At 41.1% G+C, this 12,968-nt stretch overlaps 2 protein-coding genes across 3 annotated transcripts in view; one reads left to right on the forward strand and one right to left on the reverse strand.

The window, feature by feature from the left end:
* The window catches only part of LOC135349480 (neuroendocrine convertase 2-like), a 22,456-nt gene continuing 9,488 nt past the window's right edge, over positions 1-12,968 (forward strand). Inside the window, exons 1-11 of one of the 2 annotated variants that reach the window (XM_064547998.1) lie at positions 7-368; positions 1,480-1,602; positions 1,709-1,801; positions 2,053-2,161; positions 2,833-2,870; positions 3,063-3,231; positions 4,764-4,936; positions 4,996-5,235; positions 5,296-5,396; positions 5,550-5,771; positions 5,865-6,914. In XM_064547998.1, coding sequence (XP_064404068.1) covers positions 144-368; positions 1,480-1,602; positions 1,709-1,801; positions 2,053-2,161; positions 2,833-2,870; positions 3,063-3,231; positions 4,764-4,936; positions 4,996-5,235; positions 5,296-5,396; positions 5,550-5,771; positions 5,865-6,759 — 2,388 coding nt within the window. In that variant the 5' untranslated portion in view covers positions 7-143 and the 3' untranslated portion in view covers positions 6,760-6,914. Of the gene's footprint in view, positions 369-1,479; positions 1,603-1,708; positions 1,802-2,052; positions 2,162-2,832; positions 2,871-3,062; positions 3,232-4,763; positions 4,937-4,995; positions 5,236-5,295; positions 5,397-5,549; positions 5,772-5,864; positions 6,915-12,968 lie in introns of those variants that run through there. The other variant, XM_064547999.1, reaches the window with a different exon arrangement.
* LOC135349502 (carbohydrate sulfotransferase 15-like) lies at positions 6,908-8,265 on the reverse strand. Its single transcript, XM_064548031.1, has one exon. The coding sequence runs from the start codon at positions 7,869-7,871 to the stop codon at positions 7,173-7,175; it is 699 nt and encodes a 232-aa protein (XP_064404101.1). The 5' UTR covers positions 7,872-8,265; the 3' UTR covers positions 6,908-7,172.

Below are 12,968 nucleotides of genomic sequence, written 5' to 3' on the forward strand. Positions count from 1 at the left end.
AGTACATTCACGGCTTCAAAAAGTTCCCCGTGCAGTTGTCAATAGCATGCAGTAGTGAAAGAATGTTAATGAGTTCATCACCTGGGCCCAGTTCTGCTGCAAATGAGTAGCTACGAGTGTGAATGATCTGAACAACCCCAAGCATGCCGTTTGATCTTCTTCAAAGAATGAAACATGTGCTGACATGGGCTGCTATAGTTTCAGTCACATCAGCATCAACCAGGAGCAGGACAGCACTGTTTGATCAGTCTGTTCCCACTGAGCAATACACTGACACCTGGGTGGTACAGCTGCTGCTACCACAATCACAGCTCACACTTGAAGCTCACACACTTGCGGCAAAACATGGTCTTATCAATCAGGGACAGGTACGTGGAGTAGATCTATTTGCTATCGGAGTGTACAATGTATATGCACTTATGAGTGTCCACTTATTGCTAGATCTATTACACAGCACACTCAGCCGGGGTGTACTTTAAGTATTCGATTTTAGGCGACCCCTCATGCAAAGTAGGGGGATGTAGCATGACAGCTGCATTGACTTTGTGACATCTGAAACTGGGTAAATGAGCAAGTTCCCTTGTGCTAATGCCTCTCGGCATGTTTGCTTCGCTCAAAAAGTATAGAGTGTTACAATGTTATGTTACAAAATAAATTGAACATCCACACATTAATCAAGAGTCACGGTTATAGAAGGGGAGCATAAAAAGGACGGAATGTTAAAAAGGGGCCTGGGCTTGAATGCGCATGCGCAGAAAAAGGGGTGCGTCTGCAAAAGGTTAAAGTTCGCAATGGCTGCTGCAGCTTCTGGCAGCACAGCTTGCAGCTCTTTTCTGACTCTCGTAGCTAACAAATGATACAGGCAACGCTTTAGTGCAAGGCTAACTCACAACTTAATTCAATAGAAACTTGTGCGAGCAGATGATGCTAGGAACGGTTCTGAAAAGACGGCAACAGCCTTCACACTAAGTGAAAATAGCCATAACTATTATGGAGAACAAAGCTTAGTTAGCAAATCCACAAATCAAAATAAGAGAACGTGGCTAGAAAGAAGCTGTTAGTTTTTGGTGCATGCAACCGTTGAGCAGTTACAGGTGGAACAGACAACTTTACCGTATCCTTTGTGCGGAATAATTAGTTTTTTGCATTCTTGTAATACTGAGTGGCATGTGTTGTTACATATACTGATTACATGCAGGAATAAATATTCTGTACCATGCATTGCTAAGCTACAAGTTATGTTACTCCATTGTTCGCACAGTGTGTCTATTAAAAGATAATTGTTGTGTTACATGCATGCAGGAATGAATATTCTGCATGTAAGCTACAAGTCATATATTTATGTACTCCATTGAACTCCCTTGTTTTCGCACAGTGTTTATTAAATGGTTAACCTCACTTTCCAGCTGTCTAGCTACATTGTATCCAAAAAGGTGCACCAGATACCTTTAAAGTGTTCCTGTTCTCTTTACACTGCAGGTAGGCAACCTTGATGACTACTTCGCATTCAAGTTACCTGAAACTGATCAAAGGGGAAATCTACACTTGACTGGTACTGGTCAGAAAAATCACATTTCACAAGCACTTTCGAATGAGCCAAACGTAAAAAACAACAACTATATATAAACTAATGTTCAAGTCACTCATGTATATTATGTAATTTTATGTATCGATATTCATAATAGATATGTTGTCTTCCTTGATTTAGGTGGGCTCTGTACAGCAGCAAATAGCAAGAAAAAGATTCAAGAAAGACTACAGTTATCCAAGCGATCCAAATTTCAGCAAACAATGGTCTTTGGTGAGATGTTAGCATATATATAGATCACATGCATGCACACACTCAATACAATAATATACATGCAGTGAGCAGACTGATCAGTTTAATTATGCCGATAATAATTATAGTACGCTTAATTGTACATAGTGTCCATAGACCTTATTATTCTACAGAGATTGGGGTGTGTATACTTAAGGGCTTCGGGGGATTATTCATGCATTCCTAATACACCCAGGTGGTCAACCCCATACACTCCTATATAACACTCCCAGGTCAACCGTGGTCAAACTAGCGGTAGAAAGGGGCTGGATATTAACGTGGAGCCTGTCTGGCTGCAAGGAATCACTGGGAGTGGTGTGGTCGTATCTATCATGGATGATGGTGGGTTGGAAGCATCTGGGGATATAAGCTCTAACAGGGTCAGGAAGATGTGTCAATGATATACGAGTCACGTTGAACCGCTTATAATTATATATATGTATTATTTAAGAAGTATACCAGGCGCGCTTGCACGCCGCGACATTAACTGATCATTCTTGAGTTTGTTAGTGCAATAATACCAACATTTCTTCTGTATGATGTTATTACATGGCTATAATTATAATAGTCGGACACTGTTCCCATGTAGTTCCCCAGTCTCACGAATCAGATCTTATCAACTGTAGTGTATTGGCCTGATAGTAAGTAGATTGTGCATGGAGATCATTTCTACTACATTGTACAAGGTCCTGCATTATCTACTACAAAGCAGTCTGCATAATTATACTGAGGTTCCGTTTAGCTTGCGTAGATCAGTGCATGTGCCTAAGGCTTTTGGGTAATTATATCTAATAGGTATTCTGCACGATGTAGGTTGGAACATCTAGGTATTAATTACACTGACAGACATAATTACTACAAGAAGTCCCCATGGCAGGATGTCCCATTAGCTTAGGCATGATACTGTTTACACAAGTGAGGTGGATAGTGAAATAGGAGCTCCCAGAATGCTGTCATGTTTGTGCTGCAATCGCATTGTCAGTGATATTAAGTTTTCTCACATGCACATGCAGGTTTGGAGATAACACACCCTGACATTTCTCCGAACTACGTAAGTTTTCTTGTCAGTGTAGTATTGTCACAACAACACTACACTGACAGAGTAACGCCGTGTGGGAATGTTGTGGTTTTAAAATACACATTCATTTGGCAAGCCTTAAATCAGGTGGTGTTTATTCGGCTATATTATAATAATATGAAAGCATACTGAAACAACGTGTATACATATAATTTTTGTTTTCAGGATTTTAATGCTAGTTGGGACTTTGCACACGACGATAATGACCCCACGCCTACCAAATACTATGGTGATGAGCCAGACAGACATGGAACCAGCTGTGGAGGAGAGATTGCCATGGCAAAAGATAACAATCAGTGTGGAGTGGGGGTGGCCTATAACTCCAATCTTGGCTGTAAGTATTGTACCCCAGAGGAGGTACGACATCCGCGTGTCCTAAAGACCCACATTCCTTATTATATCCGGGTCAAAGTTCAATAGCACATCAACTGAAGTGATGCTCATAGCAACTCCAGGCATCCCCTGAAGATTTTGAAACTGAAACGATGGTTGATTAAGCTAATTTAGCTATAACCTAGATCAAACAGTGCACGAATCACACTCTTGGCAGCTAAAAATAGCGCAGTGCTTGTGTTTGGCAGGTATACCGGTAACACGCAATTGAACTTTGACCTAAGGAATGTGAGTCTAAAACACTTCCTTTAACACGCGGATGTCGTACCTCCTCTGATTGTACCTATTCTTAAAATTGATATATATGATCATACAACTGTCCCTGAATTTGACTACATAATTATAGAGTCAGGAGTACATTAAGAACTATACTCCTGATACAGTGTTGATGATTGTACACGTGCTAGACGAGGTGTACACTAAAGGATATCTAAGAGCAGCTGTATAGACATGCATGCATGAGTAACTTTAAATGAAGGTTACTGAAAGTTGTTGTTTTTGTTTTTACGTTAAATACAGTACATAATTATGATTATTTACCCGTGGCGCAATACTTTAGTAGTTGGTAAGTTTGTCTGTCTTTCGTTCTGTGTAATCTACTCACCTGAATGTGATAGCACTGTGCTTATACCATGGATAGCCTCAACACAACACAGTAGTAGTTTTAAACGTGGCAGATTTTGATGGTTAAAAAACTTCGATTAAAAGCGAGCAAAAGCTAAGAAGCTTGAACCTGCATGTTGGCCTAGATGTACACGTGGCTTTGACTCGAGGCTGCTACACTAAACCCCAAATTAAGGCCAATTTATAGGGTTTGCACTTCAGTGCTCTATTGTAACAATTTTTACTGTGGTTTTGACTCGAGGCTGCTACACTAAACCCCAAATTAACACCAATTTAGGGTTTGCACTTCAGTGCTCTATTGTAACTATTTTTTACTGTGGTCCAATGAGCAACCCCGGCCTCCCACAGAAGTCATGCTGATTGCATAAGACAATATATACTACACAGGGGCAGATCCAGGGGTGATTTTGAGGGGCTGAAGCCCCCCCTTTTGAAAAACTACCATGTGTTGTAGTCTGACTCTACAACAATTTTGCCACCAATTATGCATCTGTAGACTCACTTGAAATCACTTGAGAGATGCTAGACAACAGCTACTAGGAGTATAAAGGATCTAGGGTAGCTAGCTGGACGTACCTAGCTAGCTAGCTAGCTGTACGTACGTACGTACATCTGATCAGTACAGTATCACCATAGTATTAAAAGTAAGTGCAGAGGTCAACGTATTCTACTCATTAATATGAAAGTTCAAAGGTCAAATCTTGCAAAAAAAATCGCCTCTGGCGAGGCTGCCCTCTTACAGGGCTTCGCCCCTTTCTAGCTAGCCCCCCCTTTTGTTTTTCCTGGATCCGCCCCTGCTACATGCACATAATTTGTATGCTTCACAATTAATTGGTCTTATATACACAGGTCTCAAGGTTGACCTTGCTAGCGTGACAGACTCCATTGAAGCAAGTTCTCTTGGCTATAAAAACAACTACATCCAAGTTTACAGCAACAGTTGGGGACCAAGTGACAAGGGTTTCGTGGTAGAAAAACCAGGAATACTGCTTGAAAATGCGTTAAAAAATGCAGTCAAAAAGGTAATTTATTTAGCACTCACACACCAAATAATGTATATAGTGTCTGACTCTGTCTATAGGGTCGTGATGGGAAGGGCTCCATTTTCGTGTGGGCTGCTGGGAATGGTGGATGGAACTATGATTCTTGTGCTGCTGATGGCTATTCTTCCAGCATCTACACTATTGCAGTAGGGTCAGCAGATCAAACTGCTGGTCAAGCAAGCTATGATGAACAGTGTGCTGGAAAGATGGCCGTCACTTATTCATTCAACTCAAGAACATTCTCAGACGATGGCTCTTATGACCCTTTCGACCAAATTGTGAGTAATAATGATATCATAGACTATATAAGTGCATAACTGTACCATATAACTATGCAGTACACCACGACTCTGAATGGGGAATGTACAGACGACTTTACTGGCACTAGTGCTTCTGCACCTCTAGTATCAGGAGTCATCACTCTGGCACTACAGGCAAAGTGTGTTACCTTACTACTCTTTTGCATGCATGCATGGAAGAAAATACGGCTATGGCAATAATTGGTTTGATATAGAGTAGTTTGAAAACACACATGCACATGCTACATATTTATCATGCTCTATAGTGGCTTCAAATGCATGATTTTGTATAGCCATGAACTGACGTGGAGAGATGTGCAGTATTTGCTAGTTTACACATCCAACACTGACCCTCTCACTGATGGGGAATGGACAGTGAATGGAGCAGGGCGTAAAATCAGTCTCAAGTTTGGCTTTGGAGCTATTGACGCTGAAGCATTTGTAACTCGAGCCAGAAATTGGACTACTGTTCCTCCACAGATTTCCCAGACCTTGACAAGCCACCAAACCTACGGGTAAGCCTATACGTACCTATAGTATGCCAGGGGGCTGATAAGTGTGCCGCAAGCAATAATTATACTCACTGTTTTATGCACTTTCACATTTAGAAGTGCTCGCTTTGGACAACCTCTTACAATGCAATTTACAGTATCGAACACGACTTCAGGCGTTCACTTCCTGGAGCACGTGGTTTTGACAGCTTCATTAAGAATAGAATATGTACGAAGATACACAATCACGGACTATTATGCGTTCATTAAGTATGAAGCCATAGATGAAGCTTCGGTGAAACGCTGGTTACTAGACCCTCATCCTCGCAGGGGGGACATCATGATTGAACTCACTTCACCACAGGGAACAACTTCAACTCTTCTTCCATACAGAAATTATGATTTTGTCAATTCTGATGATGAAGGATATGCTTACTACCTTTGGCCCTTCATGTCTGTTCACTATTGGGGGGAGAATCCGGTCGGAACCTGGACAATGACTGTTACGTTCAAGTCTTCCAGTGGTTATGTTAGTGTATCAAATATGGACCTTGCACTTTATGGTACGTCCACTACACCTCAAGCTGTAGCAAATATTCCGATGGTGTGTGACGAAGCATGTGCTAGAGGTTGCTATGGAGATGGTCCCAATGCGTGCGATGTGTGCAAAGATTTTCGTATTGTATCTACGCTGGAATGTGTCACTACTTGCCCAAATAATACATATGTATACAAGGGATCGTACTGCAATGGTACCAAAACATTATTACCTTTTGTTGCTATTACTAATAGTACTTCTAAAAACATAACGGTATCGGCATCAAATTCTTTAGTAAATGTTGCTATTGCTGTTGGTACTTCAATGGGGCTGGTCGGACTTCTTGTCCTAGTGTGTATAGTGGTCACATGCATTGCGGTATACCTGTGGATAAAGAAGAAGAATGAACGGGGAAATCGACTAAGATATCATGTGCTTCAGTCGGAGGATGACACTTCATCTGTTCCTGTATAAGATTGGACTAAACATTTTACAGACTTTATACGCGTATTTTTAAAGAACTAATTAATGTATAATCCTTCCATGTATATAATTTAGAGTACCCAAATTCAAGATAGATATGTGATTTCGTGGCTGATTTTAAAAAAACATGTTGAAAAAAAAAATTAATGGTCAAAATAAAGTACAAAGCATAAAAATGGATTTATACATGCACCCTCGAGGAGAGATTGCCATGGCAAAAGATAACAATCAGTGTGGAGTGGGGGTAGCCTATATAACTCTAATCTTGGCTGTAAGTATTGTACTCATCCTTAAAATTGATACAACTGTCCCTAAATTTGTCTTATCTGGAAATGGATCCAGCGAAAGAAAGTCTGTGATCTTCTTTAGTGTAGAAACAGGTTGCAGTGCCATTTTTTCAGTTTTTATTGTTCTTTTGGCCAAAATTGCATCCACTTCTGAATGTGTATGTGGTAAACTCCACTGCCCAGCCACATACTTAATTGTTTAAAGTCAGTCCGAACTTTATTGACACACTCATAGATTGAATTGTTCCTAACGCATTGTTGAAACTCGTTTACAGCTTTTTGAATGTGTTTTTCAAAATAAAGTGCAGGATCCTGTTTTTTATCAATAGGCCACTCACGATTCATGAAAAGATGATGTGAATATGCTCTAGGAACAGGATCTCGCATTAGCACAATAATCTTTGCTTGGGGTAGTACCCTGGATATCACTGCTGGAAAAGCACAATAGTCCTCGTGATTAATATGAAAGCCTGAATCATGGAGATTGACCATCATTGCCTGTGAAGCATCGTACGTTACGAGAGAACCGCCAACTTTTCTCCCACTAATCTCTGAGGATGGATACAGGAAAGTTGATAGATATCTTGCAGCAATGACATGCATATACTTCTTGCTAGCCGGTGGGGAAACTGGTAGCTTGTGCCACCATTGAGGCTCTTTGATGTCCGGCTTTATTATCTGAGGATGCTGGGACAGTGTTGAATGAAGGGTTGTCGTTCCACTCTTTGGTATACAAGGCAATAAAAAATAAGGTAGACACTGGAGTGTTTGATTTCCTTGTGTTGGAGTCTCAAAGAGCTCCTTATATGTAGCCATGGTATATCAGATTGAGAAATAGTACCATTTTTGTTTTTGTAAGCTGGTAACTTTTCTTTAGAAACTTAAAAACTGTGTCACTTATTGTAACATTAGAGTACTCTTGTAGTCGGAGAGGTAGTCTTTTGGTACAATCTCCCAAAATGTTTCCAAGAAAAGAGCAGCCTTTTTAGCGATACTTGTAATGTTGTGTTTATTTTGCTCCAGTACATTTGGTGACACTCCCATTGCGAAACTGCATCTCTTCATGTCTTCAGAAATGGTCTCCTCGAGTGATACTTTTACGAGAGGTTGGACATTAGGAATTATTGTAGTTGTGAGATTCGAGTGAAGATAAACATGATCTTTGTCACAAACAGTGCAATAATACTGTTCTCTCGTTTCTTTAATACGAATGTGGTCTTATCAAGCTTATAAAAACACAACCTGTAATAGTAGCCACTGATGCAGCTAAGGCCAGGAATAACTTTATATACCTCGTCATTTAAGATCGATGTGTAGATCTACTTAGATGCTAGCTTGTCACAAATGGTGCAATAATCTAGTATTGAATAGATGCATGTGATTAACTGGTATATACCTGCATTAGTGCATGGTATTCAAGTGTTTGTTATGCATGCACAAACTAATTGTATTATAACAGTTCTTATTGCTTCTACCATAACCACAAGTACATGATCTAAAGCCAAATTTGGGGTCTTAGTGTACAACTTGTCGATTATTTGGGCGTGGCCCGACTTTCCATTAAGAAAGGAGGTCAGATAATGTCAGGATTTGTCTTGCTGCTGCTTAATATCCATCCCAACCCACTATAACTGTTTATTGCATTTTTATTGCATCATACACATTGCATTCTTGTGGTTCCTTTACTGCTATATACTGCCATCGCCACCGCCACATCACCACCCAGGGCCGGGTCATAACTCAGTGACACTAGAAAGGTAGTAGCATAGTTACTCTGATCATGAGCAATGAGCCAGAAACTAAGATTTAGTCACACACTTCCAGTTGTTGCTGCACTTCCCTTTGTTTCTTTGACTCCTGTCCTAATGTAGCCTCGATCCCAGGCCGAGTTTTCGCTTTTATAACGGTTAGGTTTGCTTACCGTTATAAAAGCGAAAACTCGGCCTGGGATCGAGGCTAGCCTAACTCTTTCCTTGGCAATCTGTTGTAGAAATTACAACAATGGGTAACGAATCGTTATGATGAATTAGATGAAGTTGTATGTGAGCTCCTCCCTGACAAACAAACTGTAGTCTAGGTAACGGCCTTATCAGTCAAGTAGGCTAAAAATCTGTGTCCTTTGATGTAAGCTTTGATGTCTCTTTGTGCATATGTAGTTATAAAAAAAAAAATGAAACCTTTGACTAGCTAGGAAGAGTAGCAGCAGTAGTAGTAGGAAGAGTAGCAGTAGTAGTAGTAGCAGTGCAAGCAGGACTAGACTAGATTAAAAAGTTGGTGGAAAGAATAACTGACCGTTTGGACGTCACCTGGCTGCCAGACTTTCATCTGGACTCTTCCCCCTGAGTAGCTGGCCTTTCTCTAAGCCACAAAACTGAGCAAGAAGCTGAAGAAGCAGCTAGACAGAGACCTGTACCTAGCCTTGAGAATTGGGAGGCGTGGCTCAACTAGTTAGCCCAGCCCAGAGGAATTGTTACCGTGGGTACTGAACAACCGTAGAAGTAGGGCTACCCCTGGCTTTACTGAATTAACTAGCTGTGTCTGCTGTCTAGTTGGACCAGATTTAGCTAGATAATGAGGTAGAGAATAGTTGAGCGGTGCTGTGTGTAGCTTGAACTGTACTGGCTGGCAAGAATCTAGTAAGCACCCTATGCACTGATAACTTGTCAGAATGGAGGGTATGTTCTAGGGATCTGGACAGCTGTACATCCAAAGGAGCCAGGGAGTGCCAATCATCTTCTCCCAGTCTCTGACACACTAAACAAAAGGAGCTAGAACTGGGAGTCCCAGCTAGAATTGCTAGCCGGATCTAGACTAATAGAATGACATGGAGGCGTGGTGAGGCCGGTGTCATAAAATTTTGGGCCCCCCCCATGTTTAGGCCCCCCCGGGCCTAGAATTTTAAAATTTTGGGCCCCCCGGGCCTAGAATGTTAACATTTTAGGCCCCCCAGGGGGTCCAATCTGTTAAAATTCTAGGCCTCCCACTGTGAGATTAGGCCCCCCTCTTTTCTGCACGATAGAACCATAGATAAACGAACAGAAATCTTTATCTATGATAGAACGAAGTCAAAGAATTATGGTAAGGTTAGCTCTATTAGTTACAAAGCATCAAAGAGACTGCATGCATGCAAAGACTCTGTATCAAAGTAGCAAAATTGTTTGCATTATTATTCTATCATGGAATTCAAAGTGAAGGAAGATTTACCTTTCAAGTTACTCTAGCCTCGAGTTACTCATACCTATAAGAGCTTTGATGCAGCTCTGCAATGTTGGATCTGCCTGTAAGACAATCGATGTTGTGCATAGCTATCGCCATATTTGTAACTTTTTTGTGCTTACTTTCTCAGCCAAATTTCAAGACAAAACATGGCGGCGTTATCCCCAAGCGGCTGGTCGCCAAAGGAGGCAAAATTTTGTGAATTCACAATAATTATAAAGTATAAAGCACACAATTTTCAGTGCAAAGACAACAATACATATCTTCCTCCATGTTTTCCTACATAGAAAATGTAAATTGTTGTGGGGATGCTCCAATAGCATCACTGGCTCAGCTCTCAAGTAATGTGGAATCATAGATATAGAAGTCAAGAGAGAAACTGTTGTATCTATAGTGGAATCACAGTACATGTACATGCAAACAAGTGAGCCCGCCCACTTATTACAAGGGCGCTTCTCTCATATGCCCTTGCTATATAAACTAAGTTTCTTGTGTAAAGCTGTTTTTGTTCATTGTTTGAAGATTATAGCATGCAGTAGTGTCAGGCTTGATAAGCCTTTTGGAGCTTAGTAACCCAGCTCAGAAGCAGCAACCTTAAAATCCGGGATATCTGAGGTGAATAGCAGTTTCCTTTCGGGACAAGGGTAATCTTGGACAGTCCTGACAAATTCGGGACAGTTGGCACCTATGTGCTTCGTGCTGCATATGACATGGTGCAGTGTGATGGCTGTGAGACCAGTGGTACTACTGTACATGCATGAAATGTGTGTGTGTGAGGAGAGCTGAATTCAGTAACTGGCACTGCATGCATAGACTGTGAAGACTATAGAAGACTGTATTGGTGTATTTTGAGAATGCACTGTCACATAATGTTACCGCTGTTGCGCTGTTAATGGGGGGCCTAAAATGTTAAAATTCTAGGCCCGGGGGGGGCCCAATCTCATGGGGGGCCTAAAATTTTATGACACCGGATCCACACTAATTGATCGACCTAAAGACGCTCCTGTTCCAGATTTCACGAATGGCAAGGAAAGGGCTAATGTAGCAGTTATAGTAATGATCGTTCTAAACTATTACCAGTATATGATTCATAGACTAACATTTACAACTCAGGAGACGTAATACAAGAGAGATAAACGCTCAATAATGCAAGAATGAGCATTTACTGTAGGAATTGGAGGTTAAAAAGAAAATTAGAAGACTAATTAACAATCGTGACCAACCTCCTCTAAACAGAGGAGGGGTACGACAGGTACGTGCAGTGCACTAATTATCCGCCCACGCTGTGTGTTATTGCTGAGTGTAATCAGAGGCTAATTGTTTGAGCTGTACTGCGCCTGTCGTACTTTCCCTGCATGTCCTCTAACTCTTAACACGGCAGCTGGCCAGTCCCTTTCTCCCCAAGAGAAAGGAATCGAGTGGTTTCCAGTTTAGGGCCCCCGCCCTAAAACGCTAGCGATTTGGGAGGTCCTATTGCACTAGCGCTCATAGTGATAGGGCCTCCTTAGAGAGGAGTCTATTCTGAGCAGTATAGAGTTAAGCCTGTGCAACAGTAATCAGGAAGGTTGAGTTGAAAATCAATACTATATAATGGTATTATATGTTGATCAATTCAGAATCAGTATAATTATGCTTGTGTGTTTGTTCTTTTAGTGCTGCAGTAACTTAGTTATCAAATATTTTTCCTTGGTCACTGAGGAAACATGAGTAGGGAAGCCATAATAATATGTGCAAATACCTTCGTTACAGGGTGCATGCATGGTAACACAAAGAACCGTTGTCAGCACTGCCACATACAATGATACATTCATCACCAAGCATAAAACGTTGGCTAGATCTATATAGCTACTGACAAGAGTCCAAAATAAAAGAGAGGGCCAGAGTATCGAACGAAGACTTGCCTTGCCAGGGGCGTAGCCAGGGGGTGATAGGGGTGCTGTATGCAAATAAAAGATTGGACCGTGCCCAATTAGGCATACAAGTTAATTATGACGTCATTAATAAGAGGTGTGGCTTCCAATCAACAATATTTTGGTGCGCAGCTAAAAATCGGGTGCTTTGCGCCCTCTTTCATTTATTGTATACTCCCTTCACCCAAAATCCTGGCTACGTCCCTGCTTGCATGAGCAATATACTGCACTCAATGGGGTCGCTAATCGGATGCTTGTCCTAGTGTGTATAATGGTCACATGCATTGCGGTATATAATACTTGTGTGAAAAGAAGAAGAATGAACGAGAAATTCGACTAAAATATCACGTACTTCAGTCTGAGGATGACACTTATCTGTATAATATAAATATTTTACAGACTCTATACACATATTTTAATGTACCGGTAAACCTTATGATCAAAATTCAAGCAAATTTTGCATTCCTTGTCTAATTGATGAACAAAATAATGGTCAAAAGTAAAGTACACGCACAAAAGTATAATTACACACCCCTCTGCCCCGTATATAGTGGATCGTAAGAAGAGAGAGTTAGTCTGTCCACCGCAGAGGATTGTAGGCCTCAAGGAAACATTCTCAGTAAGATACACCCTCTTCACATAATACCCTAAGGAAAAAGAATTGCATCATGATTTGACCTCTCCAAAAAGAGTTGTGTCCTGATTTTTCTTAACAACCCCCCCTACACACACACACACACACACACACACACACACACACACACACACACACACACACACACACACA

Source organism: Halichondria panicea, chromosome 16 (assembly GCF_963675165.1).
Source record: "Halichondria panicea chromosome 16, odHalPani1.1, whole genome shotgun sequence".
Lineage (NCBI taxonomy): Eukaryota > Metazoa > Porifera > Demospongiae > Suberitida > Halichondriidae > Halichondria > Halichondria panicea.